Source organism: Sorex fumeus, unplaced genomic scaffold (genome assembly GCF_029834395.1).
Source record: "Sorex fumeus unplaced genomic scaffold, SorFum_2.1 ptg000022l, whole genome shotgun sequence".
Classification (NCBI taxonomy): Eukaryota; Metazoa; Chordata; class Mammalia; order Eulipotyphla; family Soricidae; genus Sorex; species Sorex fumeus.
In genome coordinates, this window is record NW_026606079.1 from 3,180,606 (window position 1) to 3,208,172 (window position 27,567).

The 27,567-nt window shown below is 65.0% G+C and overlaps 2 protein-coding genes across 2 annotated transcripts; one reads left to right on the plus strand and one right to left on the minus strand.

Annotated features, from left to right (window-relative positions):
- Positions 1-487: 487 nt before the first annotated feature.
- On the minus strand, positions 488-16,045 carry BRF1 (BRF1 RNA polymerase III transcription initiation factor subunit). Its single transcript, XM_056113690.1, has 18 exons — positions 15,812-16,045; positions 11,656-11,736; positions 10,981-11,154; positions 8,521-8,552; positions 8,164-8,236; positions 4,409-4,558; positions 4,086-4,179; positions 3,849-3,975; positions 3,723-3,762; positions 3,566-3,658; positions 3,082-3,345; positions 2,879-2,940; positions 2,689-2,770; positions 2,390-2,445; positions 1,942-2,198; positions 1,505-1,553; positions 1,157-1,334; positions 488-861 (listed from the first exon to the last, which is right to left on the minus strand). Exons 1-18 carry the CDS (start codon positions 15,993-15,995, stop codon positions 824-826), a joined length of 2,034 nt encoding a protein of 677 aa, XP_055969665.1. The 5' UTR covers positions 15,996-16,045; the 3' UTR covers positions 488-823.
- On the plus strand, positions 5,843-8,002 carry BTBD6 (BTB domain containing 6). The gene is made up of 4 exons (XM_056113691.1): positions 5,843-6,282; positions 6,397-6,487; positions 6,579-6,697; positions 6,791-8,002. Exons 1-4 carry the CDS (start codon positions 5,900-5,902, stop codon positions 7,821-7,823), a joined length of 1,626 nt encoding a protein of 541 aa, XP_055969666.1. The 5' UTR covers positions 5,843-5,899; the 3' UTR covers positions 7,824-8,002.
- Positions 16,046-27,567: the final 11,522 nt, after the last annotated feature.

A 27,567-nucleotide genomic window follows, 5' to 3' on the forward strand; every position in this document is an offset into this window, starting at 1 on the left:
GGGCTTTCCTCGCCCTCTGCCCCGGCTCCCGGGCACAGCTGGCTGACCCCCGCTGTCTGGCCGGGCTCCTGGGGGCTCCTCCCCTCCACACACGACAGACCCTGCCTCCACGCTCCCCCACATCCCACTGAACCCACCAGGAGTGCCCAGCAGACACCTGCCCCTCCTCAGCACACAGGCCCCCGCCCTGCAGGAATCACGCCACAGCTCAGGGCTCCGCTCAAGTAACTGGTCTTTGTTCCACCACCGGCCCCTCCGCAGCTTCCAGAAGCCCCGGCCAGGCCAGGGGCCCTGCGGAGGCCAGCCACCCCGTCCTCTCCTGGGCCTCACGGGGCAGAGCTGGTGCCCACTCCAAGACCTCAGGCCCGGAGCACTGGGCAGGGAGGGGCGACAACGCCCGCTCGTGAGGTCACCGCGGCTGGGCAGCAGGTTTGGGGGCCCTTGGGCTCCTCTCGGAGAGCCAAGTCTGGCCCCAGGAGCGACCACCGCACGTGGGCTCTGCACGGGCTCGGCAGGACTGCCGCATGTCGCTGGCCGGGGGCTGCAGCCCAGCACCCCTGGGCCAGCGAGAGGGGGCCGGGGCCCCAGACGGTACGGGCTGGTCCCGGACTCAGACCCACCTGCCTGCTGCCCACGGCACCCCAGGAGGGACCAGGCCAGAGCCAAGTCCAGTGCCCTCTGCTGGACGGAGACTGCCCTCGCACTGCTCGGAATATGGTCCCCAGGGCACAGCCACGGAGGCCGAGACAGGGTGCAAGGTAGCGGCCCCTGGTCTCCCAGAGTCTCGGTGCAGGCACCACCAGGATGGGACGTGTGGCAAAGGTCAGTAGCCGTCGTCCTCGTCACCGTCACAGCCGTAATCTGCAGAGCATCAGAACCTGTAAGGCCACCAGCCCAGCATGGGAACCTCGGGAGTCACAGGAACCGGGGAACTGGGAACCTCAGGAAATGGGGGAACTCGGGAATTGGGGGAACCAGGGGAGCCTGGGGAACTCGGAAACTGGGGAAATTCGGGAAAACGGGAACTGGGGAGCCTCAGGAACTCGGGAACCAGGGGAGCCAGAGGAGGAACCTCTGGAACTGGGGAGCCTGGGAGCAGGGCGACGCCTGGTCTCTGGGGACCCTGGGGCTCGAGGTCCGGCGCCTGCGGCCTCACCGTTGCCGCCCAGCATCTGCAGGGCGCTCACACAGTGCTCCCCATCCTCCTCCTCGGGCTCCTCCTCCTCCGCGTCCTCGGCAGGGTGGTAAGACACAGGCCCGCTCTCCACCACCACGGCCACTGCGGGCGGGGCCGGCTCGGCTCCGAAGGCCGGGGAGCTTGGGGGGCGCAGGGCCTGCCGGAGAGGGGCACGGCCTTGAGGGGCGCAGTGGCACCTGCCGTCCCCAGGGCGGTGGCCCTCTACTGCCTGCGAGGCCAAGGTCTCCCACCCTGAGGGCCGCAGGCCAGCTGCCCGCACACGCCTGACTGCGGGCATGGTGCCAGCTGCCACGGCTCACAACGCACCTCTCCCAGAGCCTTCTTGGCTGGCTGAGTGGACACCAGGGGCCGCAGCCTGGAAGAGAGCAGGACGGGGCTCAGAGACACGCCCCGCACACCCTCAGTCTGCGTGAGGCGCCAGGGTGTCCCCGCACTGTCCCAGGGCATAGCCTAGCTCGAGGTTCCAGGATGCTGGGAGACCCGGGGTACCCACAGCCAGGAGGGGGCCTGAGGGGCGGCATGAGGGGCGTAGCACGGGCTCTGGACACTGCCCCCGCCCTGGCAGGAATGCTGACTGCCTCGGGATCCTCCTGGCGTGGGGCGCCCCGGCCTCCAGCAGGTCCCAGGGGTGCCCTGGGCCCAGCCACACCAGCAGAGCCCTCGGGCCTCACAGCGGGCACGGGCCCTGCTCCTCCCCGGGGGTCCCTCCCTAGCCCGGCCCACGGGAGCCGCCCGACACAAACCTCTTCCCCACGCCCGGCCCGGCGGCTTCGGGCCGGGCCCGGCTCCTGCTGGCCGGGGGTTTGCGGGGTGGCCTCCTGGTGCTGGGCCGCTGCTCAGCCGCCGCGTCCCCCGCCGCCGGCGCCCCCTTGGTGTCCAGGCCGCGCAGCACGCTGTAGTTGATCTTGCTGGAGATCCGCTTCTGCTCCAGCATCTTCTCGATGGCCTCGCCGGCCGTGCTGGCTTGAATGGGCTCACGGCGCTTGCACGACTTCTTGGGCTGGGGGGGGACACACACAGTGGGTGGGGCCTGGAGCAGGGCGGCCCTGCCCCCTCGGGGACAGGCGGTTCCCACAGCCACTCCGAGGGGCTCCGGGGAAGAGGCTCATGGGACAGGGACAGCTCCCGCCCGAGCTCAGCAGCGCCCCCGCGGTGGCCCAGGTGCGGGGGAGGCTGGCGTGGCCGGCCCACCTTGTGCTCCTTGTAGATGCCCAGCTCCTTCTCCCTGGCGATCCTGGCCTCCTTCTCTGCAAGACCGACAGCCTGCATCAGAGCCAGAGGCGGGCGGGGCACAGAGCGGGACGCGGACAGCGGGGAGCGGGGACAGCGAGATGACATCGGGGACGTCGGGGGCGGCAGGGCGAGGGTGGGGACCAGGGCAGGACAAGGACAAGCAAAATGCGGACAGGGCGGCAGGGCAGAGCTGGGGATGGAAAGCGAGGCAGGAATGGCGCAGCAGGCGGGAACCCGGAGGGGCGGGGCCGGCTCACCCCTCTGCTCGCGCAGGTACTCGGCGTTCTCCCGCATCCACAGCTCGGCCTTCACGCGGGCCTCGGCCTCGTTGAGGATGTACTGCGATAAAGCAGAGACGCCCAGCGCGAGTCAGCACCACTGCCCTTCCCTGCCCTCAAGACGGCCCCCTGGGGACCCACGGGGCTCGGGGCGGAGCCACGCGCCTACCCTGTCGATCTCCAGGTCGTCGATGCCACTGAGGTCCAGCTCGCCGTCTCCAGACACGTCCTCTGTGGAGAGCGGGGCTCAGCGTGGCCTGGGCAGGACCCTCCCGGCCCGGCCTGACCCTCCCGGCCCAGCACGCAGGAGGCGTCGGGGCCCCAGGCAGCACCACCCTCCTCCCAGTGCCGACGGTCCCCGCGGGCACGCACTCGGGGCGCGGCTCTGGGAGGAGATGCACTCGCGGATGGAGTCCGAGATGCCCAGGCTGGCCGCCGTGGGCAGGGGCCCCAGCAGGGACTCGAGGGCGGGGAGCCTGCCGTCCCCGTCCGGGCACCCGTCCCCGTCGGAGGTGCCGGGCAGGCCGCAGAGCTCCCGGCAGAACTCCTGGTTCAGGTGGGTGGCGGCCACCTCCAGCTCCTCATCCTCGGCGTCCTCCTCCCCGAACAAGCTGCAGGCGGAGTCCTCGAGGCAGCCTAGGAGGGGCGGCCGTCAGCAGCGCCAGGGCCGCCCCACGCAGGGGCAGCGCAGAGCACCGTGTGTCAACAGAGGCCGAGAGCTGAGGTGCGGCAGAGGGGACGTGACCCTGGGACATGACCGAGCCCCCGTGGGGTGAGCCCAACCATTCAGAGACCCCGCCCGAGCCCGCCCGCAGGGACCTGGGGATGGGAGACGTGGGGGCCGTGGGGGACGCACCGTCTCTGCTCAGGCCGCCGAGGGCGCCCTTGGCCCGGGGCCGGCTGCTCTCCAGCTCGAGCTCGATGGCGTCCTGGTAGCTGGAGATCTCACCTGCGCACAGAGCCGGGTCACGCGCTGCCGCACCGGGTGCAGCACCCGGGGGCTCCTCACTCACCTTCCACCTCCTCCAGCTTCTTGGACAGGACCTGCTCCAGCTGCGGGGGGAACGGACGGACAGTGAGTCAGGCGTCTGCCCCGCCCCCCCAACGCGCCCGCCCCGGGGCCGCAGACCCGCGGGTACCTGCTTCATACGCAGGCGGCGCTGCCCCGCCGTGTACGAGGGGGGGTCGCACTCCTCCTCCAGGTCCACCTTCATGAACTCGTCCACGGTCAGCTGGCTGGTAGGGGTGTCCTCGAATTCCGTGAGCCTGCGCAGAGCCGGGGGGCGTGAGGCCCACAGCTGCCCCGGCTGCCCCCTGCACACCCGCCCATTGCCCCCCAGCGGGCGGCCGCGCTCCACAGACCCCTCTGTGCCCACCTCTTGCGCAGCGTCGACTCGCACACCTTGACCACGCTGATCACCTCCTTCACGGTCCTCCGGAAGTCGTGCATCCTGGCAGCCACCAGCAGCGCTGCGGAACAGGCGGGCAGGGTGGGCCCGGGGACAGGGGCCTCTGCAGAGCCACGTCCTCCGGCGTCAAGGCCGGTGAGGGGCTGTGCGGGACAGTCCCAGGGCCGGAGAGACGGAGGGGGGTGGGGGGCCAGGAGGAGGGAGAAGGAATGCGGGAGGGACAGAGAAAGGAGGACACAGAGGGGACGGGCAGGGAGGCACGGGGCAGGAGGGAGGAGCCGTGCGCCCACCTGCCCCGCAGAGCCCCGAGGGCCGCCGGCCCGTGTGCATCCAGTCCCGCTTCATCCGCTGCAGGAGCCGCAGCGCCGTCATGGACACCTCGTGGTTCTTCTCGCCGAACTCCAGCAGGTGGGCGAAGCGCGGGATGTACAGGCAGGGGTCTGCGGGGGACGCGCGGCGCTGAGTCCGGCCCGCCCACACGCTCCGCCCCCCACGAGCCCCAGTCGGTCAGCGGCCAGCGGGCAGACAAGCCCCGACGGGAAGGACAGGAGGACCCGCGGGTGACGGCCCCCAGCACGAGAGAAGGCGCGCGTGGCAAGCGGGCGCCCAAGCAGTGTCTCGGGGAGGAACTGCAGGCCAGGCGGACCCAGAGGCCGGTGGGCCAGAAAACGAAAGCGGCAACGAACACGCCAAGTGAGGGTAAAAGGGCAGTGACACGAGGACCCTCCCGTGACACCCTTGTTTTGAAGCCGGTGGCCCAGAGGCGTGTCTTTCCGCAGGCGCCACGCATGACACAGGAGTGCCAGAGAACACACGTCCAGGGCAGAGGCAAGGGACATGGACACAGCGCAGACACGGGGCACGGGCCGCGAGACAGAAGCCACGGACAGGGACTAGAAACACGAACACAGACACAGCACTCCTGACACAGACCCGAGATACAGATGTGGACAGGGACACGGACATGGGATACAGGACACGTGAAGGAGACACAGACGTGGGAAAGGCATGAACCACCAAGCCACAGGTACGGGACCCAGAACACAGCACAAATGGGACACGGACACAAAGGACACGGGGCGTGGGCCACAGACATGGGACGTGGCCACAGGACACAGAATAGGCACTGGAAGGGCACAGACGCAGGGAACGCGGCACGTCCTCGGCCACGGAGCAAGGGTCGAACCAGACACGGGACTCGCCGCGAGCTGCCTGCGGGGGAGAGTACCCAGCGCGCCGGCCAACGCACGCGGCGCATAAGGCACGCGCGGAAAAGCTAAAGGCGCTGGGGGGGCAGAGCAGCCGCGCCGACCCTCCGAGGCCCAAGGGTGCATCGAGCAGGGCAGAAACGCCGGCCGAACCACAGGCCCCGGCCCTAACGCCCGGGCCCCTGCAGGCTCCCCCTGCACAGAGGCCAGCACTCACACCAAGGGTGCCCGTGCCAACGGGCCGGCGGGCGCCTGAAGCGAGCGGCGGGGCGGGGCCTCGCGACACGTCAGGCCGGGGCGGGGCCTCGCCTTGCGTCACGCTCGGGGCGGGGCCTCGCCCGTACGTCACGGCCTGGGCGGGGCCTCGCGTCACGCTCGGGGCGGGGCCTCGCCTTGCGTCACGCTCGGGGCGGGGCCTCGCCCGCACGTCACGGCCGGGGCGGGGCCTGGCGGGCAGGTCACGCTCGGGGCGGGGCCTCCGGGCGCGCCGCGACGCGCCGCGACGCGCCGTGACCGGGGGCGGGCGGCGGCCGCTGGGCGAGCCCTGCGCCGGGCGAGCGGCCGCCGCGCCCCATGCTGCTGCCCCTGGCCTGCCTGCACGGGCGGGTGGCGCAGTGCCTGGCCGCGCTCCTGGTGCTGGCGCCGCCGCTGCCGCGGCCCCGGCGCACCGCCAGGGCGCACGGGGCCAGGGCGCACGGAGCGCCGCCCTGCCCGCGCGCGGCGGCCGCCCTGCCCGCGAAGATGGCCGCGGAGCTGTACCCCGCGCCCGGCGCCGCCGCCGCCACCGACATCGCCAACAGCAACGCGGGCGCCGCCGCCGCCGCCGCCGCGGGCAGGAAGGGCCCGCCCAGCGCCCCGCCGCCCGCCCCGCCGCCGCCCCCCGCGCCGCCCGCGCCCGACAACAACAACCCCGAGAGCCCCAGCTGGCAGTCGGTCCACCCCACCCTGCGCGAGAGGTGAGCCGGCCCCGCCCTCCCCGCCCCGCCCCGCCCCGCGCCTCCCTCCCCCCCCCCCCCCGCGCCCCCCCCCGCCCGCGCCCAGTCCCCCAGGCCCGGCCCGTGCCCTTGCAGGAATGCTCTGATGTTCAACAACGAGCTCATGGCCGACGTCCACTTCGTCGTGGGACCCCCGGGCACTGCCCGCCGAGTGCCTGCTCACAAGGTCGGTGCGGCCGGCCCTCTCCCGGGGTGGGGGGCGCGGCGCACGGGTGGGCCCTGCGCTCAGGGCGCTTTCGCCCGCCCGCCGCCCGCAGTACGTCCTGGCTGTCGGGAGCTCCGTCTTCTATGCCATGTTCTACGGGGACCTGGCCGAGATCAAGTCGGAGATCCACATCCCCGACGTGGAGCCGGCCGCGTTTCTCATCTTGTTGAAGTGAGTGGGCCCCTGGGCAGCAGCCCGGAGCGGGGGGAGCCCCGCCGGCCCGGCGCTCAGGCGGGGGGCCTGTGACACGCCCTGCCCCACCAGGTACCTGTACAGTGATGAGATCGACCTAGAGGCAGACACGGTGCTGGCCACGCTCTATGCTGCCAAGAAGTACATCGTCCCCGCGCTGGCCAAGGCCTGCGTCAGCTTCCTGGAGACCAGCCTGGAGGCCCGGAACGCCTGCGTGCTGCTGTCCCAGAGCCGGCTCTTCGAGGAGCCGGAGCTGACCCAGCGCTGCTGGGAGGTGATCGACGCACAGGCCGAGATGGCGCTGCGGTCCGAGGGCTTCTGCGAGATCGACTGGCAGACGCTGGAGGTGATCGTGGCCCGGGAGGCACTCAACACCAACGAGGCGGTGGTGTTCGAGGCGGTGCTGAGCTGGGCCGAGGCCGAGTGCAAGCGGCAGGGCCTACCCGCCACCCCGCAGAACAAGCGGCACGTGCTGGGGCCGGCCCTGTACCGCGTGCGCATCCCCACCATGACGCTGGAGGAGTTTGCCAACGGCGCCGCGCAGTCGGACGTCCTCACCCTGGAGGAGACCCACAACATCTTCCTGTGGTACACGGCGGCCAACAAGCCCCCGCTGGATTTCCCGCTGGCCAAGCGCCGCGGCCTGGCACCGCAGCGGTGCCACCGCTTCCAGTCCTCCGCCTACCGCAGCAACCAGTGGCGCTACCGCGGCCGCTGCGACAGCATCCAGTTCGCTGTGGACCGTCGGGTGTTCATCGCGGGCCTGGGCCTGTACGGCTCCAGCTCGGGCAGGGCCGAGTACAGCGTGAGGATCGAACTCAAGCGGCTGGGGGTGGTCCTGGCGCAGAACCTGACCACGTTTGTGTCCGACGGCTCCAGCCACACCTTCCCCGTGTGGTTTGAGCACCCGGTGCAGGTGGAGCAGGACGCCTTCTACACGGCCAGCGCCGTGCTGGACGGCAGCGAGCTCAGCTACTTCGGGCAGGAGGGCATGACCGAGGTGCAGTGCGGGAAGGTCACCTTCCAGTTCCAGTGCTCCTCGGACAGCACCAACGGCACCGGCGTGCAGGGCGGGCAGATCCCCGAGCTCATCTTCTACGCCTGAATCGCACTCACGGCTCGAGGGGCAGGGAAGCCCCTGTGCGAGGGGCGCCCGGCACTGTGGCGGGCCTCGGTGGCGGCCCTGCCAGTGGCCCTGTGCCGCCTGCCTGCCGTCCTCTCTCCCTTACTCCTGTCCCAAGTGGAACGTAAGGCTTCCCTTCCCACCGGGCAGGGAAGAGTCACTCAGAATAGTTTGTCTATTTAAAGTGGGTTTTCATAATAAAGTTGGAACGAAGAGCCACACGCAGTTAGCCTGTAGCAGGCGTGAACCGCACGCCTTGGCCCCCAGCCCCTGGCCCCCAGGCAGCGTCGCCCTCTGACCCGACTGGGAAGGTCGCACTCACCGATGGCCGGCGCGTTGATGCACAGCTCTCGGGCCAGCAGCAGGAAGGTCTTCCCCAGGACGTACACATTCACCTGTGAGGACACGCAGGCCAGCTCGGCAGGGGCACCCCGGGGCCAGGGTTGCACCCAGAGGTCCGAGAGGGAAGCAAAGGGCTAGAGGGAAGGCGGGTGAGGCGCTCTCTGCACACGGGCAACCGGGTTCCAGCCCGGGCACCCCAGCCGAGTGATCCCCGAGCACCACCATGTGGCCCAGCAAGAGGCCAAGTCACGCCTGAGGTCTGCTGTCCACCTTGGGGCTCGCAGGGTGGCAGGAGGACCCAGTCCCCACCGCACTCGCCCACGCAGGGGGGGCCTACCTGCAGCAGGTCACTGAGGTCCAGAAGCATGTCTGAGGTGGGGTCAAGGAGCAGATGGACGTGCCTGCCCTCCCCACCACAGGCCCAAGTGACTGTCCCTGCACTCAGTTCTGAGGACACATCACGTGGGCGGGTCACCCAGCTGTGACCCTGCTCGAATGTGCAGTGGCCGGTGACATGCAGAGCACTTGAGATGCCAGCGCCAGCAGTGCCACCCGGCCCACAGCGTGGCCAGGGTAAGCCACGAGAGCCAGCGGGACAGAGGGAGAGCAGAGGGCAGCCCCCGGCGTGGGCATGGCTGGGTGCAGGCAACGAGGGGCTGGAGCAGCTCTGTGGGAAGGGCACCCGCTGAGAGCTTGACACCGATGTGCCGCTGGACGTGGGCCATGCTGGGGCAGCCTTGACGCCGCGGCTGGAGGCCTGGCAAGGCAGTGCCCCTTCTGAGCACGTCACACCACCTGCATGCAGCAATCCTGGCACAGGGACCTGGGGACCCTTGGCGATGCAGGTCACTGACGACCTCGGATATGCAAGAGTTCAGCACGTGCAGCAAGGGCAGGGCACAGCTGCCGGCGCCACCATGGGTGTTCCGAGACAATTCCTGCAGTCACACACACACACACTGTTCACAGTTACAGCGCCCCCCCCCCCCGTGCGCATACACACACACGGACCCCACTCACGGTCACAGTCACAGTGCCCCCTGCACACGCACACACGGACCCCACTCACTGCTCACATAGTTACAAACAACGCCCCCTGCACTCACACACACAGACCCCACTCACTGTCACAGTCACAGCACCCCCTGCACACACACACAAACATGAATCCCACTCACTGTTGAGACAGTGACACACGATGCCCCCTGCGTGCACACAGGACCCCACTCACTGCTCACATAGTTACGCACCACTCCCTGCTCAGTTACACACAGTGCTCCCTGCACACACACCACATATACAGACCCCACTCACTGTCACACAGCGCTCCCTGCACACACAGACAGACACACACTCACTGTCACACAGTCACACACAAGCAGAGGAGTGCAGCTCGCCCTGGGAGGCCACATCCATCAGCCCATGGGACGCTGCCACACCTACTTCCCTAAGCGTCCGGGGTGAAGGAAGCGCCCCAGCCAGCCTAGTCCGAGGTGACCTGGACACTCCAATCCCTCCGAACAGAGTCTCCCAAGGGACCTCAGCCGGGTCACCCACGAGGGTAGACAGCGCGGGGTCCGGTGCCTGCCAGGCACACAGCCCCAAAGAGGTCACTGCCGAACACAGGAGGGAGGGACGCGCTCAGCGTCGGGGGCCCAGGGCCGGTTCTGACAGCACCCCCGGTCTGGTGCCCCCCTGCGGCTGAGCTCGGGCAGGAGGGCACCGTCTCCTGGACACACGCTCACCGACCTCAGCCAGGCACCAGCGATCTAATAGCCGCTCCCACAAAGGGCAGAGGTGACCTCGAGGACGTGCTGGGGTGGGCAGGGGGCATGCGGCCAGGCCCGGCGCACGGAGGGCCACAGCAAAGGAGGTGGCAATATCGCAGTTCCCAGGCCTGGGTTTTTGGTGGCGGCGCCAAGGGAGAAGGGCAGGGGGATACGGAAGAGGCCCCGATATTGCGTGTCCACCAGGCGACAAGGGCAGGCCTGGCTAGCGCCCAGGCTAGCACGCAGGCGAGGAGGCCCGGCATCCAGGCAGGCCCCGCACCCCCGCCCCAGGTCCACACCGGCAGCACACACACAGTCACCCCGGTCTCTGGGAACACACACACACACGTCTGTGGAAGCACACACGCACCTCTCTGATCTGTGGGCGCACACACCCATCTCCCCGGTCTGTGGGAGCCCACACATATCCACCTTCATCTGTGGCAGCGCGTGCGTGTGCGCGGGCACACACACACACACACCCCCATCTGTGGAAGCACACACCAGTCTCACCGATCTGCAGGAGAACACACAATCACACCCCGTCTGTGGGAGCACACCCCCACCCATCCCCGCCCGTGGGAGCGACAGCACCAGCCCCCCTCACTCTGTGGCCTCTGGCCATCCTTCCACTGTGAGCGTCCCCATGCTCTGGGGGACACAGAAGCTGGGCCAGATCCCAGAGCCGCCACAGCACCTGGAACCCTGGAAGCAGTGACACCAGGCCACCCTGTCCCTCCGAGCTGCAGGGGCACGCTGCTGGCATGGCACAGACGGCACAGAGGGTTTAGGAGGCCCCCCAGCTGTGGGGTGAGGCTGGGGAGCTCCCAAAAGCCCTGGTGATCTTCACATCCATGCCGAGGCGGCTCAAGATGCGTGAGGTCTTTGGGGCGAGCCTGTGACGTTGAGGGGCTGCGCCGGGCCCCATGGGTACCCTGCAGCCGGAGTGAAGTTGGGCCCTGGAACTGGCGAGCAGAGGGGCCCCTGCCCCCGCGCCGCCACCAAGGGCCGGCCGGCAGGAAGGATACGGGGTGTGCCCTCGGTCCGGCAGACCAGGTAGAGGCAGGCGGCGATGACGTGGGCCAGCTTGCGCCCGCGCGTCAGGTGCTTGCTCACGGCCATCTTGAAGAAGTTGAAGGCGGTGTCCAGGCAGTGCTGGTTCAGCTGCAGCTGGTTCCCCAGGTGATGGATCTGCCGCCGCCCTGGGACACAAGGGAGCGGGTGACGCCCAGCGACCACCCCCGGACAGGACAGACTGGGCCGGCCCCGGGGTCCAGGGCACTGTGTCCCTCCTGAAGCGGGACCGGCCCGGAAGCGCGGGGCTGAGATGAGGTAGGGAGCATCTCAAGAGAAGCGGAGAGCAAGAGCCCAACGCAGGCTGCCCAGCCACGGCTGCCGAGTCCATGCTGGGCGGGACAGTCCAGGGAGCAGCCAGGAGGCCGCAGCACACGGCCACACCTAGAGCCTAGTAGGGGGCAGGGCCTGGGCAGAGCACAGCCTGGGCCAGCACAGGCCATGGCACGGCACGCTTGGAGTGGGACCGGGAGGGCCAGGGCCCTGGGGGTGACACTGGCACAACCCCCCTCCCCCAGGGCCACTGAGTCCAAGGTGATGTCACTACTGGCAAGCTGAGGCCACTGGAGTGTTGGTGCTCGGAAAACGGGGTGTCAGGGCAGAGGCTGCGGCCGCACCCCGGGCCTTACCGTTCTGCAGCGTCTGCGCTCTCGACTCCTTGCCCAAGTTCACGTGAAAGCCGCCACCCAGGGTAGGGGTCTTGCCGGCACCTGGAACGCAAGGGCCCCATCAGCCGTCCCGGCTCCCCCCGCGGCAGACGCCCCCCGGCTGGGCCTCCACAGGTGCGATGGCACAGCTGTGATCTCTGCTGCAGGGGCCCCTGACACAGCTGCATGGAGAGGCCCCCCAACACAAAGCGGCAGCCCCGGGGTGCCCCCTCCCGGCAAGGGCCAGGCCAGGAGGAAGCAGACCATCAGGAAGTGCCCGGCGAGGACCGCGGGGCTGCCCTGCCCACATGGAGACCCCAGGTCCCGGGCCAGCAGGATGTGGCCCCCAAACCAGCCCCTGGGCTCTCAGGGGCAGAAGCTAAAACATGGGGGCAGGATGGGTAGCAACCCACCACGGCAGCCTCTCGGTGCGGCATCCAGAGCCCGTCAGCCCGTCAGGGTGGGCCCGCGGGGGTCCTCCCTCCCCTGGTCACAGGGAGAAAGTCGCAGCCGAGCACGCTGGCAAGCAGAGCCCCCCCCAACACCCAACTCCTCCCGGCCCTTCCTGCACCCCGGGACCCCCACTTCCCGTGCACATGGCCACACTCACACGTTCACACACACACACACACACACACACACACACACATTCCCACCAGAAATACGGAGGCACCGACATGCACGTGCACGTACAAGCACACACAGGAACATGCAATCACCTATGTCAATACAGGCATGCATATGTGCTCACACACAGCACTCACATGCACTCACATGCTCACAAGCACACACACTCACACCCAACTACATACACTCGAGTTCTCAGCCCTGGGCACTGCCGGGAAAGCAGGTGGACAGGGCTCACCTGTTGGGCAGTGTCCAGTGGGGAGGTGGCCGGGGTGGATGCAGGGTGGCGGCGCATGGAGGGTGCAAGGGCAGGCGGAGGAGAAAGGTCACCACGACTGAGGCCTGTGCTGGGACCAAGACCAGCACAGTGCCAGGCAGGGGCAAACAGAGCACTACTCAGCCCTGAAAAAGATGCCGTTTGCCCTTCGCAGGAAGGAGGGCCAGGGCTAGACATCAGGGGTTTAGAGACTTGCTGTGCACATGGCCAAACCCAGGTTCAATCCCCGAGATCCCATTTTGTCCCCCAAATTTCTCTAGGAGAGATGCCAGAGCGTGAAGCCAGGTGTAAACTCTGAGCACCTCCAGGAGTGGCCCAAACACAAAAGTTAAAAAAAAAATTCCCGGGATGAAGAGATAGGAGAGCAAGTAGGGTGCTTCCCTTGCACACGCTGACCTGGGTTCAAGCCCCAGCACCCAAAAGGGTCCCCCAAGCCCTGCAGGAAGAATCGGTGAGTGCAGAGCAAGGAGGGAGCCCTGACCGCAGCCAGGTGTGGGGAAAACAAGTCCAGAAGGAGTTTACAACAGAATTTGTGAGTCAGAGGGAGAGAGACCGTGTTGGCTGGTCAGCCAGATTCTTACTTAAGGAGGAAAGTGATAAAAGAACAGAACTGGGGCTGGAGCGATAGCACAGCGGGTAGGGTGTTTGCCTTGCATGCAGCCGACCCGGGTTCGATTCTCAGCATCCCATGTGGTCCCCCGAGCACCACCAGGAGCAATTCCTGAGTGCAGAGCCAGGAGGAACCCCTGTGCATCGCCGGGTGTGACCCAAAAAGCAAAAAAAAAAAAAAAAAAGACAGAACAATTGTTTTAAGAGCCGAAGGGGACGGGGATGCAGCTTGGAAGTAGGGACCAATACTCTGCACCCCCAGGAAAAACAAACCAGAAGGAAGAGGCCAGGGGCGCGCAGGCCTCCGCGCAGGTGGGGCGGGGAGCACTCCACCCCCGGGTTACTCCTGGCTCTGCACTCAGGAATTACTCCTGGCGGCCACCCCCCTTCTAACAGTTGTGATCGAGGGGCAGGTAGGGTGCTTGCCTCGGGTCTGGCTGACCCGGGTCCACTCCCCGACACCCCACATGGTCCCCTGAACACAAGCAGGAGTGACCCCTGAGCACCGCCGGGTGTGCCCCCGCTCAAATAACATGAAACAAAAGTTTTAACACGGCATTCTCAAGACTCACACTAGACCTGCTGAAGTGAAGGGGCAGGACAGCATGCCCAGCCAGGTCCATCTCCCAGTGGCCAGCGGAGGGACAGCAAGGATACGGGGAGCCTGCAGAGAGGCCTGGCCACTGGGAGCCAAGCCGCGATTCCCAAACCCCAGGGAAGAGCAGGGACAAGGCAGCCAGGGCCACAGCGCCTCAGCTTGGGAAGGACGCACACGGCTCACACTCCCGCTCACACCGTCCTCCCGCTCCTGTCCCCATCCTCCCGCTCACACCGTCCTCCCACTCCTAGCTCCATCCTCCCTCTCACAGCTCCCTCTTTCCGGTCCAGACCTCGTCCCTCCTCTCTCAACTGTGTCCTTCTTCACAGCCCGTCCCACTGCTCCCAGCCCCGTCCTCCCCTCTGGCCAGGGGCTCTGGTCTGTCCTCCCCTCTGATGGACCCCCCAGCATCCCCGGAAGAACACAGAAGTGGGCCACGCCAGGTCGGGAGAGACAAGAGCAGAGCACAGTGAGCCCTGAGCACGAGGGACAGCCGTGGTGACAGAAGGATCACGACAGGCCTGCAGGTGGCACCAAGGACCCGGGCCAGCCCCAGGCCACCAATAAGACATAGGAACACACCAGAACTTCTGCAAATACCAGGAACAGCCCCAGCACAGCCCCAGGCCACACAGAGACAGGAGCGACTCTGGCACAGACAGAAAAGGGACCCCCACACCCCCGCTTGTCCCTGAGAGCACTGGAACCTGTTCCCTCCAGGAGAGCCACTGGCCACTTCCTCGGCAGCGGACACAGGAGCCTCTAAACGGGGCGCTGTGGAGGCCAGCGCTGCCACACCACGAAGGCTGAGCCCCCAGTGGGACTAGGGGAGCCAGGAGGGCAAGGTCAGTCCAGGTCAGCTGCAGCGTGCCCACGACCCACTCCCCCACATCTTGCCAAGGACGAGCCCGGAGCCCCCGGGCAAGCGAGCGGACACTCCCCTCAGCGGGAACAGGAAAGTCAGAGAAAGAGAAGGAATCCAGCAGCGCCCGTCGACATGCGACACAGAAAACGCCAGGGTCCCAGAACTCATCGTTAAGTTCAGCAAGGTCGTGGGAAAAGGCTGTGCGCGGGGGAGATTAGCCATCGGGCCACCTTCGAACAGACGGGAATGGGAAATACCAAAACCCAAAGGACCCCGAGGAGATCTCAGGCTGGTGTCCACGGACACAGAGGGGCTGGGGAAATCACCAAGGCCAGCGAACGGCATCAAAGGGACCCCCAGAGCGGAGAGAAGCCCCAGCCAACGGTGCTCGTGGGCTGCAAGACCCCACGTGGGGACGCCGACTCTTTCGATGCCCATCAGGAGGCTGGGTCTGCCGCTGACCAACACCTGGAGGCCTTTCTGATAAACACGCACAAGACCATCCTGCACTGTCCCAGGCCGGATGGCCTCGGCAGTGCCTGCATCTCCTGCAGGGAGCCAGGGCCAGTCTGTCACAGAGCCGGGATGACGACGGGGATGGGGACCCGGCAGGAGTGCCGGTGCATCGGGAGGCCTGGGCAGCGCGCCTGTGTCCTGCTGGCTGTCCAGCGGCGGGCTGGGACCACTTGGGAGTCCCACAGAAAGCATCGGGGAGGGGAGACAATGCCCAGCCAGCACTCTCGGGGCCCTTCAGCACAGGGACAGCGCCCGATCTGCACCCGGGCAGGGGCCCCAGGGCGGGACGGCCACCAGGACCAGGACGGCCACCAGGACCAGGACGGCCACCAGGACCAGGACGGCCACCAGGACGGCTTCCTGCAAAGCTGCGCGGAGCCGCCCGGGGCACCAGGAGAGAAAACTTGTGTCCGCTCCAGCCTCCTGCAAATGGTCCCAGGGTGACCGCGCTGGGACTCGCCCCGGCCCGCGGGGACAGCTGCCCAGGGAGCAGGGCACACTGAGCCCACCCGCGCCGCTGGGGGGCGGGGGGCGGGCACCCGCTCCCGCTGGCTCCCCCGCCCCGCGCCAGCCTCAGTTTCCCCGGCCCCGCTCGGCCCCGCCCCCCGCGACCCCCGAGCCCCCGGCCCGGCCCGGCCCGCCTCACCGTCCAGCGACACGAACTGCCCCACGGCCGAGGAGCCGCCGCCGCTGTTCTCCACGAACTGCACCTCCGAGACGATGATGTTGTCCTCGAGCACCGAGCCGCAGCCGGTGCACACGGCGTCGCCGCGCGCCGAGTCGAGCTCGATGTCGGTGCCGCCGCAGCCGCGGCACACGCGGCCCGTCATGCCGCCGGTGGGTGCGGGCTCCCGGGCTCCGCCGCCCCGGCCGCCCGCCCGCCGCCGCCGCCGCCGCCGCCGCCGCCGCCGCTTCCGCGCCGCCCGCGCTCTCGCGAGGCCGCGCCGCCGCGCCCGCCGATTCGCAGCGGCAGATTCGCCGCGCGCCGGGCCCGCCCCACCCGCAACCGCCGCGCTCGCGGGACGGGGCCGGCGCCCGGCTCGGGGCCCGGAGCGCACGCGAGGACTCGAACCCGCGGCCTGCGGCCCGGGGCGGTCACCGGCCACCGGCCTCGGACCGCGAAGCCGCCGCCTCACGGACCGCGCGCCGAGCCTGAAGGCGGGGCGGGCGGGGGGCGGGACCTCGGCGCCGCGCGGCCTGCGACTGGGCCCGAGCTGGGGGCGGGGCCTGGCGGGGGCGGGACCTCGTCACGGAGCGCGGCCGGGGACTGGGCCCGGGGTTGGGGGCGGGGCCTGAAGGAGGCGGAGCCTCGTCACGGAGCGCGGCCGTCGACTGGTCGGAGCTGGGGGAGGGGCCTGAGCGGGGGCGAGGCCTCCTGGACGTAGGGGCGGGCCCTCGGCTCCGAGCGCAGCCGGTGACTGGACCCGGAGCTGAGGGGGGCGGGATCTCGGCGCTCCTTGCGACCGATGACTGGGCCTGGGGTTGAGGGCGGGGCCTGAGGGGGGCGGGACTCGTCACGGAGCGCAGTCGGTGACTGGACCCGGAGCTGTGGGGGGCGGGATCTCGGCACTGCGCGCGGCCGGCACATAGGCCCGGGGTTGGGGGCGGGGCCCGATGGGGGCGGGCCCTCGGCGCCGAGCGCGGCCGGCGTCTGGACCAGCCGCTCGGGGCGAGGCCTCAAGTCGGGGCGGGATTTCGGGCGCGAGTGGCCTGAGCGGGGGGCCGGGCCGGGGTCCGAAAGCGGGGCGTGTCCCCGTGGCCTGTGGCGGTGCGTGGTGCTGCGGGAGAAGCTGAACTGCACTTGCAGGATCGTCGCGGCCAGTGAGGACCCCCCCTGCGGGCGGGGTCTCGAGATGGGCCCAGGGGCGGCGGGTCCGCGAGGCTTTGCCTAGAGGGGGCGGCCACCCAGCTGCGCCTCTCCAGACCCCGCCCTTGTGCCCCCACGCCTGTGGTCTGCGTCAGTCCCGCCTCCCGGCGCCTCCTGTGGTCCTGGACCTTGAGCCCTGAGCACCGCCTTTTGCGGTCCAGAAAACAGAAGCAAAAAACTGTCCCATCAGAATAAAGCCATTAAAACCGCCTGTTGGAGTCCGGGGGACGGTGGGGGGGATCACGGCGCTGAGTCTGCAGAGAGAACCACCTTGTTTCCAGCACCTGCAGAACCACCTTGCTTCCAGCACCATCTACAGGCCAGGGAAGGTGTCGAGTATAGCTGGTGTGGTCCGAGAACCAAACCAACCAGGCGGTGTTTATTCAAGGACAACAAACGGGCGACGTGGACAAAACCAGGGGTCTAGTTAAGGGCCGCCTGGAGGGCCTCGGGTTGCTGACAGTACAGACTGCTCGCGAGCGCTGGCGTTTCCCGTGGGAGAGGAAAGGCTGAGGACCCCCAGCCTCCTGCTGTCCTCATCTGCTGAGAGGCAGGAGTCAAAGAGGAATAAAATTGAGGGGCTGCTGGACTCAGAGCCCCGGGAGGTGTGCTTCCCCAGGTCTGTCCCTAAGGAGGAGGGTGCCTTTCCGCGGTGCAGTCTTGTCCTCCTTGGGACCCGTGGGTGGCAGGGATGCTGCCTCGCCACGCTGGCTGCCCAGGGCAGGCCAGTGATTCCAGAAACTGATGCAGATTGTACCGCGATCATAGCTATAGCCACGCTGAGACCAAAGCCAAAAGAACTTACCAGTTTTGAAAAGCCAGACCAGGGGCCCCAGCGATAGTACGGTGGATAAGGCGCTTGCCTTGCAGGCAGCAGACCCGAGTTCGATCCCTGGCAACCCATATGGTCCCCTGAACCTGGCAGGAGTGCAGAGCCAGGAATAACCCCGGGTCTGGCCCAAAAGCAAAAAGAAAAAGAAAAGCTGAAATATTGCTTTTTCTCTTTAAAGCAACTTCCTGGGGAAGCCCTCTTAGCCCTGCCTGCCTGGGGCTGTGACCCTCCACCTGCTGGCTTGCACTCTGCCACTCAAGCTAACTCCTCTTCCATCGCTATGGGTTTGGTTTTGGTTTGGGGGGCACACCTGGCGGGATCAGGGACCCTTTATGTGGTGCTGGGGAGAGAACAGAAGCCGACCACATGCAAAGCAAGTGACTTAACCCTTGTATTAGTTTTCTTCTTGGACCCTTCTCTAGATTTAATACAAATATTCCTGGGGGGGTTTGATGGGGTGGGGGTGGCAGGAGGGATACTGGGAACATTGGTGGTGGAGAATGGGCACAGGTGGAGGGATGGGTTCTTGATCATTGTATGACTGAAACGTGAGCACGAAAGTTTGTAAGTCTGTAACTGTACCTCACGGTGATTCATTAAAAAATAAATACAATAAAATGAATTTCTGGGGCTGGAGCAATAGGACAGTGGGTAGGGCATTTGCCTTGCATGCAGCCGACCCAGGTTCGATTCCCAGCATCCCATATGGTCCCCTGAGCACTGCCAGGAGTAATTCCTGAGTGCATCAGCCGGGAGCAACCCCTGAGCATCGCCGGATGTAGCCCAAAAAGCAAAAAATAAATAAATAAAATGAATTTCTTTCCTGTTAAATAAAACAGATATTCCAGGGGCTGGAACAGTGACTGCAGGTAGGGTTCTTATCTTTCATATGGCCAACCTGGGTTCAATCCCCAGCATCCCACATGGTCTCCAGTAACTGCCAGGAATAATTCCTGAGTGCAAAACCAGAAATAACCCCTGAGCATCACTGGCTGTGGCTCAAAAACCTAAAATAAATATAAAAAAATAAAATTTCAGGCATCCCCAAATGTAGAATGTCAGGGGACTTAAGGGATGGATCATCCTCCAATTACACCTAGATCAGCACCCTCCTGTTTTTCCTACTGAGGCCATCACGCATGTTTGTCTTTTTGGGTTTTGGGGCCATGCCTCAGTACTTGGGTGTGGGTGGGTGATACTCCTGGCTCTGTATCTGGGAGTCACTTGCAACAGTACTTGGGGGCGCCTGGTGGTGACAGGGATCAAAGGAGGCTTGGCTGTGTGCAAGATAGGTGCCTCACACCCTGCATCATCTTTCTGGCCCCACATTCATCTTGTTCGAAGTCTTGTGTTGTAAACAGTACAACCGCCAAGTCGACCCAGAATTCCTTCTTTCTCCCTCCCTGCCCAAAGATGAGTTCCAGGCCACCATCACCCCAACAGGTCATTCTACCTGTCGTCTGCGTGTCTGCGCTATCCACAGGTTCCATATGCCTTCCTGCTGCCATCTGCTTTCTCCCCCACCTGTTTGAAACGTCCCAACGTGGCTGCATTCCTGAATGCTGCTATCTAGTCTTAGGGTGGCATAAGTTTGCTCGATCTGGTGCTAAGAAAATCTGTCTCTGCATTTTACCTTTCAGCACCTACTCCAAGAACACAAAACATTAACTCAAAAATAAGAAGCAAAGGGGCTGGAACGATAGCACAGGGGGTAGGGCGTTTGCCTTGCACGCGGCCGATCCGGGTTCGATTTCCAGCATCCCATATGGTCCCCTGAGCACCGCCAGGGGTAATTCCTGAGTGCAGAGTCAGGAGGAACTCCTGTGCATCGCCGGGTGTGACCCCCCCAAAAAAAAGCAAGAAAAAAAAAAAAGAAGCAAAAGTGTTCTCTGCAGCTAAGTACAATAGCCAGGCTACGAATGATAATGACTAATGACGCCACTGTGAGAAAAACTGCAATCTTGCCATTCCCTGCCGTGCAGATAGAACTGGAAGGTGTTATGTTAAGAGAAGTCAGAGAGAAGGATAAATACCAGATGATCTCACTCATCTGTGGCATGCAGAGAAACACAAGCGGGGACTAGATGGTGCCAAGTGATAACCCTTGGTCTCTGGCTACAGAACAGATTGCTCGGGGCTGGAGCGATGTGTGGCCGGGAGGGCCTCCCTGCCTTGCACACGGCCAACCTGCCTCAAACCCCAGCACTCCATATGGTCCCCAGAGCCCGCCAGGAGCGACACCTGAGCACAGAGCCAAGAATCAGGTCTGCGTGCTGCCAAGGGTGTGCCAAAACAAAAACAACCTGAGATTGCCAAGGAACGGGCTCAGGAAGAGGTGACCTAGAAGTGGCTTGAGGACAGAGATGGAGGGTCTCGGGCACTTAAGAGGTGATGGGGGTGCAGTAACAGTAGCATCGTACACCAAAGCAATACGCCTTAATACTCTCATGACCGTGTCACCTAAGCCACAATAAAAACATGAAGTGCCAGAGACAGCACGGCATGGTGCCTGCCTTGCAGGTCGCGGCTACCCGCTCCTCTGGATGGCAGGAGTCATCCCTGAGCAGAGAGCCAGGAGTAGCCCCTGGCGACTGTCAGAAAACAAGAGCAGCTGCTACTTGCCATACACCGGGTATGGAGCACAAAGCTGCCCAGAGCTAGCACAGGGGCTCCAGCATCCCCACACTCTAGAGCGGGGGGCCTGGCTCCCCCACAGAGCACTGCGTGCGGCCAGAGAGTTGGGGGAGTGGGGAGACAGCCTTGGTGTCCCCTGTAGTTCTTTAAGCAGGAGGCATCCCCCCATCTCGGGGTACACCCTGTACCTGGGATGGGAGCACAGGGAGGTGGGTGAGGGAGTGGGGAGAGCTCTGATGGACACCCAAAGTGGCTGCTGCCTGGAGGGGCGCCTGGGGGCTGGGCGCTTGCTTCGCCTCCCCTTCCCTCTCCTTTCTGGGGAGCAATCGCCTTACACACTCCTGCTGCTTCCCAGTGCCTCTCTGAGAACTGGGGGTGCAGGGGCCTTGGTCTTCCTACCAACAGACCTTCCCTTCATCCAACTGTTGCATCCCCCCGAACACCTCCAAGAAGGGTCAGCTGGGCCCTGCCTACCCATCTTCCGGGACCCCTCAGTGCACCCTCCAACTGCCTTGCCCTGCCCTGGACCCATCCCACAGGGCAGGCAGGTCCTGGCTTCGCTTTCTTGATTCTGTTGGAATGCTCCAGATCACTGGCAGGGCTCGGGAGATCCTGTTTGGGGCTGGGTTGCAACCAGGGAAGCCCCCTGGGAGGCGGCCCCTGCACTGTCCTCTCTGGCCCTGTGCAGAGCTCAGGGAGGACACAGGCAGCTTTGCTAGGGGAGACGCAGCAGTCTCCAGCTCGCAGGCCAGAGCCCAGGGCTGGGTCCCAACATGGGTGTGTGTGTGCCTAGTGCGATGCAAGCTCCCAGGTGCCGAAATAAAGTGCGTGACCCCTGGCATCCCGACTCTGCCAAAGGTGCGAGAGACCACGGGGTTGCAGCGCCTCCTCGAAAAGAATCCAAGTGTCCCTGGAGTTCCCAGGGGCCTCCCGGCATCTTGGAGAGGGCGCCGCTTAAGGCCTGTCCGCGATCCTGCAACCCAGCTCCTAGAACCCCTTCCCTGGGCCCTGAGAGTCACGCGAGGATGTCACTGCAGCGCGACTCTGTAGCCCTGGACCGGATGTTCCCGTGCCATCGGCGGCCCCCAGAACCGGCGCTGCAGAGCACGCACGAGAGGGGCCCCACGCCAGACCCCGGGCAGGCCACCTGCAGAGAGCAGAGTAGCGAGGGCGCCTGGAGCATCTGGCAGCTGAACGCGCCGCGCCCGTGCTGCAGAAACCACGGTCGGTCGGCGTAGGTGGGTTTCGCGGCGCGCGGGGGCTGTCGAGGGGAAGCCTGGGAGCAGACCACCCGACTCCGCGCAGAGGGCTCTGGGCGGGGCTGTGTGGTGGGGGGCCGAGGTGGTGGGGCCGGGGCCTGGAGGACCGGGTGGCGCGAGCCGTACCCCAGCCGGGACCTGCGGGGGGTGGGCCCTGGAGGGGCGTGTCAGGGCGGGGCGTGTAGGGTGGGGCGGGGCCCTGCGGGGGGCGGGGCTAGTGTCCGGGGCGGGGCGTGTAGAGGGCGAGTAGGGCGGGGCGAGTCCCGGTAGGGGCGGGGATGGTGGGGCGTGTCCTGGCGGGGAGTGTAGAGTGGGGCGGGACCCTGTGGGGAGGAGCTAATGTCCTGGGCGGGGCTATAGAGAGGGGCGGGGCCGCGGGGAGGGGCTAGTGTCCTGGGCGGGGCTGTAGAGAGGGGCGGGGCCCCTTGGGGGAGGGGCTAGTGTCTGGGGCGGGGCATGTAGGGCTCAGGCGGGGTGGGGCCCGGAGGGGCGGGGCTAGTGGTGCGAGTCCTGGCGGGGTGCGTAGAAGGGGGCGGGGCGTGTGGAATGGGGCGGGGCCCTGCGGGAGAAGGGCTACAGTCCTGGGCGGGGCGTGTGGAACGTGGGCGGGGCCCTTGGGGGAAGGACTAGTGTCCTGGGCGTGGCGTGTAGGAACAGGAGGGGCGAGGCCCAGGAGGGGCGGGGCTAGTGGGGCGTGTCCCGGGCGGGGCCCTGCAGGGGCGCATTTAGTGGTGGGCGTGTCCAGGCGGGGGGGGGGGGCAGGGAGCGTGTCGTGGACGTGCCGACCGCGGGGGCGGGCCGGCAGGGTGGGGCGTGTCCGGGGCGGGGCTAGTGGGGCGTGTCGGGGCAGGCGGGCCGCAGAGGGGTGGGGGGGCGGAGGGGCGGGGCCCGGAGGGCACGGGGGGGGGGGGGGGGGGAGGGGTCCGGTAGGGGCGTGTGTGGAACAGGCTCACGCCACGCTCACACCTCTCGCCCGGTGCTAGGGCTCAGAGACAGCCAGGTGCGCGCACCTGGTTCTGGTGCGGCGTTCTGTGTGCATGCTAGGAGCACTTCCGTGGACGCACCTTGGGGGGGGGGGAGGAAGACCCAAATCCCGTCGGGTCACAGTCCTGCCTGTGACCTCTGCAAAAATAATTCTCTTCTCAAAACTCTTCCAAGTGTTACATTCGAGGCTAGAGGTGCAGGTGCGGTATGGGGCCTCCATCACCAGAGAGCGGGTGGGGCTGTCCACTCTGGCTGTGCCGGGCTCCCATGGGCCCAGGGAGCACTTCTCCCAATGCGGGCGACCCCTGGGCATCTCCTGCTGCCGCTGTCCTGCCAAGCTCCCGGGGACAGATGCCCATTTCCTGCCCTTCCTTCCTGCAGCCCAGGGAACTCTGCCCCATCCCCACACTCTTGCCAAGCGGAAACGCTCCCTCCCAGTGCCACTGTGCCCTGCCCTGAGACCCCAGAGCTCCAGGTCCCCAGTCACTGACCTCTCATTCCTGTGCCCACGCGGTGTCCGCCTGCTGGGCCCCAGCGGCTTCTTCGCTCAGAGGTGCACAGAGGGAGCATGACCCGGTGCAGTCTCGGCACCCCCACCTCTGCCCACCCCTGCCCACCCTGCGCATTCCCCCCCCCAGGGGGCGGGCAGGGGCCTTCAGTCTGCCCAGCCTTCCTAATTGCGCCCAGGGGTGCCCTCATTCCGGGCCAGCCTGAAAGCCGAGTCCTTTTCATCTGTGGATGGCAGGAGCGGTTGTCTCTGGGTACTGGCCCCCTGGCTGTGGGAGGGCTCACGGGGAGGAGATGGGGAGTGGGGAGCAGGCTGAAATGAGCATTTTTCCTGTGGGTTACCCCAGAATGCAGCTGCTCCATGCCTTTCCCTGCCTCTGTCGGGGCGAGTTGGGGGGCAGTGGCCAGCGCAGGCAGTGGCCAGCGGAAGCAGCTGCGGCGCTCTGCAGTGGGCACAGTGCCCTTGACATGACCTGGCCACGGGGCGTCCCCGCTTGGGGCTGGGGCTAGCGGTCGGCAAGTGCTCCCTGTGCTTGCCTTGTGGTAAAAGAGGCCGGGTAGGGCTACTCCTTGTGTGGGTTTTCTCGTGAAGCTCTTACTTTCCTCTGTCTTGGCAGGAGCCTTGGTGTGTCATATCAGAAAGGGCTGGAGCAATAGCACAGCAGGTAGGGCGTTTGCCTTGCACACAGCTGACCTAGGTTCGATTCCCAGCATCCCATATGGTCCCCTGAGCACTGCCAGGAGTAATTCCTGAGTGCGTGAACCAGGAGTAACTCCTGTGCATCGCCGGGTGTGACCCCCCCACAAAAAAAATTTAAAAAAGGCATCTTGGATATACTTGTCACATTTATTTTGCTCGAGCGATAGCACAGCGGGTAGGGCGTTCGCCTTACAAGCGGCCAACATGGCCGACCCGAGTTCGATTCCTCCGCCCCTCTCGGAGAGCCCGGCAAGCTACCGAGAGTATTCGATATGCCAGACACAGTAACAACAAAGTCTCCAATGGAGACGTTACTGGGCCCGCTCGAGCAAATCGACGATCAACGGGAGGGCCTTTACCTATTTATTTTGCAATTTGTGCTCTTTTAGACTTTATTTTCCGGGGGGGCCACCCCCAGTGGTGATCAGGGCTTACTCCTGTCCCTTTGCTCAGGGATCACTCCTAGCAGGGCTCAGGGGACCAATCCTGGCTTGGCCGCATGCAAGGGAAGTGCCCTGCCCACTGTACTATTGCCCAGACCCACCTCCTTAGACTTTTATTAGGAACATAGAGTCAGGCCTGAGAGACAGTAGAATGGGGAAGGCACTTCCAGAGATGGGACAGTGGACAGGGCACTTGCCTGACTCTCGGCTGACGTCGGTTCAATGCCCAGCACCATAACAGGGTTCCTTTGGCTGTGCCAGGAGTGATCCCTGAACACAGAGTCAGAAGCAAGCCCTGAGCACCATGGTCTAGTATTCAAGGTTAGGGGAAGTGTAAGTAAAGAAGACCCGGGCATGGAGAGACAGTGCAGGGGTTAAGGCACTTGCCTTGCGTGTGGCCGGCCGCGGTTCGAATCCCCACACTGCAGGTGGTTCTCTGAGCGCCCCAGAGTCACCTCTGAGCTCAGAGCCAAGAATGACCCCTGAGCACTTCTGGGCATGGCCCAAAATTTAAAAAAAAATGCAGGCAGCAGCTGAGGGCGTAGAGATAGTACCTGGGCACCTGCCTTGCACCTGCCCACCCCGGTTTGATCCTAGCATGGCGAGGATTGGCCTTGGAGCACAAAGGCAGGAGCAGTCTCCAAACACATGGAGTGTGCTCCAATCCCCTCCCCAAATGTTTTTTTTTGGGGGGGGGCACACTCTCGGTGCTCAGGGCTCACTCCTGGCTCTGTGTTCAGGGCTTAGTCCTGATGGGGCTGGGGACGGGTCGCACCCTCCCGCTGTCCTATGGCCCAACCCCATGCCCTGGAACCACCAGCGAGGCTGCTATCAGGCCACGCTCCCGAACACAGGACCTGCCAGCTCTCGGCTCTCCCTGTCTTCACTGCTGTTCACTGCTGTGTTCTCTGGTGAACACGCTCCCCTTTATCTCTCCTCACATTTTTCTCAGTAGGTTTCAATTTTTAAGAAAGAACTACCTTGCTTCACTAAAAAAGCAAATTAGCAAATAAATAAAAAGACCAGTGGAGTCCCGCCTTCTGAAGATAATGGCAGCCACTGCCACACCCGCTGTGGAGACAGGTGGCCCTGGGGACCAAGCTGTGTCCCAGCAACCCGGAGCTGCCCCTGGCCGCCCGGGTCCCTGGAGAGCCACCATCCGCAGCCTCGTCTCCCACGGGCTTCCTGTCACCGTCAGCACTGACTAAGGAGCTGCCCTTGCTCACCCGCCCCTCCTGACCTTGACCCTGCCTGACCTGACCCGCCTGACCTTGACCCTGCCTGACCTGACCCGCCTGACCTTAACCCTGCCTGACCTGACCCGCCTGACCTTGACCCTGCCCGACCTGACCTGCCTGACTTTGACCCTGCCGGACCTGACTGCTTGACCTGGACCCTGTCCGACCTGCCTGACCTTGACCCTGTGCAGGCCTGCCCCTTCCTACCCCCGCCCGACTAACCTGCCTGACTCATTCTGACCTTGACTCGCCCTGACCTTGCCTGACCTTGAGCCATGCTAGGTCTCTGCGGGACTTACCCCTCCATGTTGCCTTCGCTGCTGGCCGTGAAGGTGATAGGCACTGCCTCACTTGCCCTTTCCTGTGGCCTGTGGGGCTGGACCCGCTTGTCCAGGCTGACAGGTGTGCTACCCCCTTTCTGGAAGTCCTTGGAACACTCACCTGCCTGCCGGGTGCCCCCTTTCCTCTGGAGCCCAGCAGTGCCAGTGTCTGCCTCGGCGCCCCCACGGCACCTTTGGCCTCCACAAACAGTGCTCCCTGGCCCTCTCCCCGGCGGCCTGTGCCTGCCCCCAGAACGTGTTCCTGTTGTTTGGGGGCACCCCGGCACTGCTCGGCCCTGCACCTGGGGGTGCTGGGCTGCGGCCAGACATACTCAGGCACTCTTCTGTCAGGCGTCTCCGTGGTCCGGAGCTTACCAGGGTGCGAATAAGCAGGTTGGCATCCTGTAGGATGTTCCCTCGGGCGCCACACTGTCACCATCTGGGCCCTCCGGCCTCGGGGGCCCTCAGAGGGGTGAGCTGGGCGGCTGGGGCTCGGGCCTCCCGAATGTCCATGTCTGAGTTATGGAGCCCGCCCACCGCACAAAACCCGAGTTGGGCCCAGAGCAAGGCCACCCCACAATGCCCCTCTCTTCCCGTCCCCCACTCCCGCTGTGTGGACAGCATCCAGGGCCTCTGCACAACAGCACCGCTGCCTGGGGCCACATCAGCCCGAACCAAGAGATGGGCTGCACTGCAGTGTCCAAGGAGGGCGGCTTTAGGACAGGAGCCACACGCCTCATCCGGCCACCCGTGTGACGCAGTACACTCACGGACATCACTCAAGGGCGGAAGCCAGGATGCAGCGGGGACGGCCTTTGCCTTGCACATGGCTGACCCGGGTTCCATCCTTGCACCCCACGTGATCCCCTGAGCCCTGCCACGAAGTAATTCTTTTTTTTTTAATTTTTAAATTTTTTAAATAATTTATTTCTTTATTGAATCACTGTGGGAAAAGTTACAGAGCTTTCAGGTTTAGGTCTCAGTCATGTAAATATCAAACACATTTCCCTTTACCAATACTTATTTTTAACCGCGAACCCCAATAGAACCCCACCTCCCACCCCTCCCAATTCCTGTGAGGCAGGTGAGTTCTAGTTAACACTCTATCTACTTTGACTAGATTCATTGTTTTGATAAAAGATGCACCATTATTATTTAGAGTTTATGACCCCCCCCAATCAGACATACTGAAAAAGCATTGTGAAATGATTTGCTTTCTACAGCTGGGTTTAAGAATTAAATGATGTCGTGCGGCCGCTATTGCGGCCGCGCGGTTTTGAATTTCTGCTATTTTACTTATTAACCCTGGAAGTATTTCTATTAAAAGTTAGATAGTTAAGAGATAGGTTTCTGTGCTCTGGAGTCGTGGCCGTGCCGGAGAGCCGCTTGTGGGGGGCAACTGGTGACCTTGGTAGGGCGTGAAGGACGGGCCGGAACGCCCCCCTTCCCATGAGTTTTTTGCTGCCCCCGACCCCCGGCTCAAACCGGCTGTCCACAAGGCTCCCGTGCGGCCGCCATCTTTCTTTCCAGAGAGGAGAGGGCGACGAAGTAATTCTTGAGTGCAGAGCCCGGAGTAACCCCTGAGCATCGCTGGATACAACCTCAACACAAAAAGAAA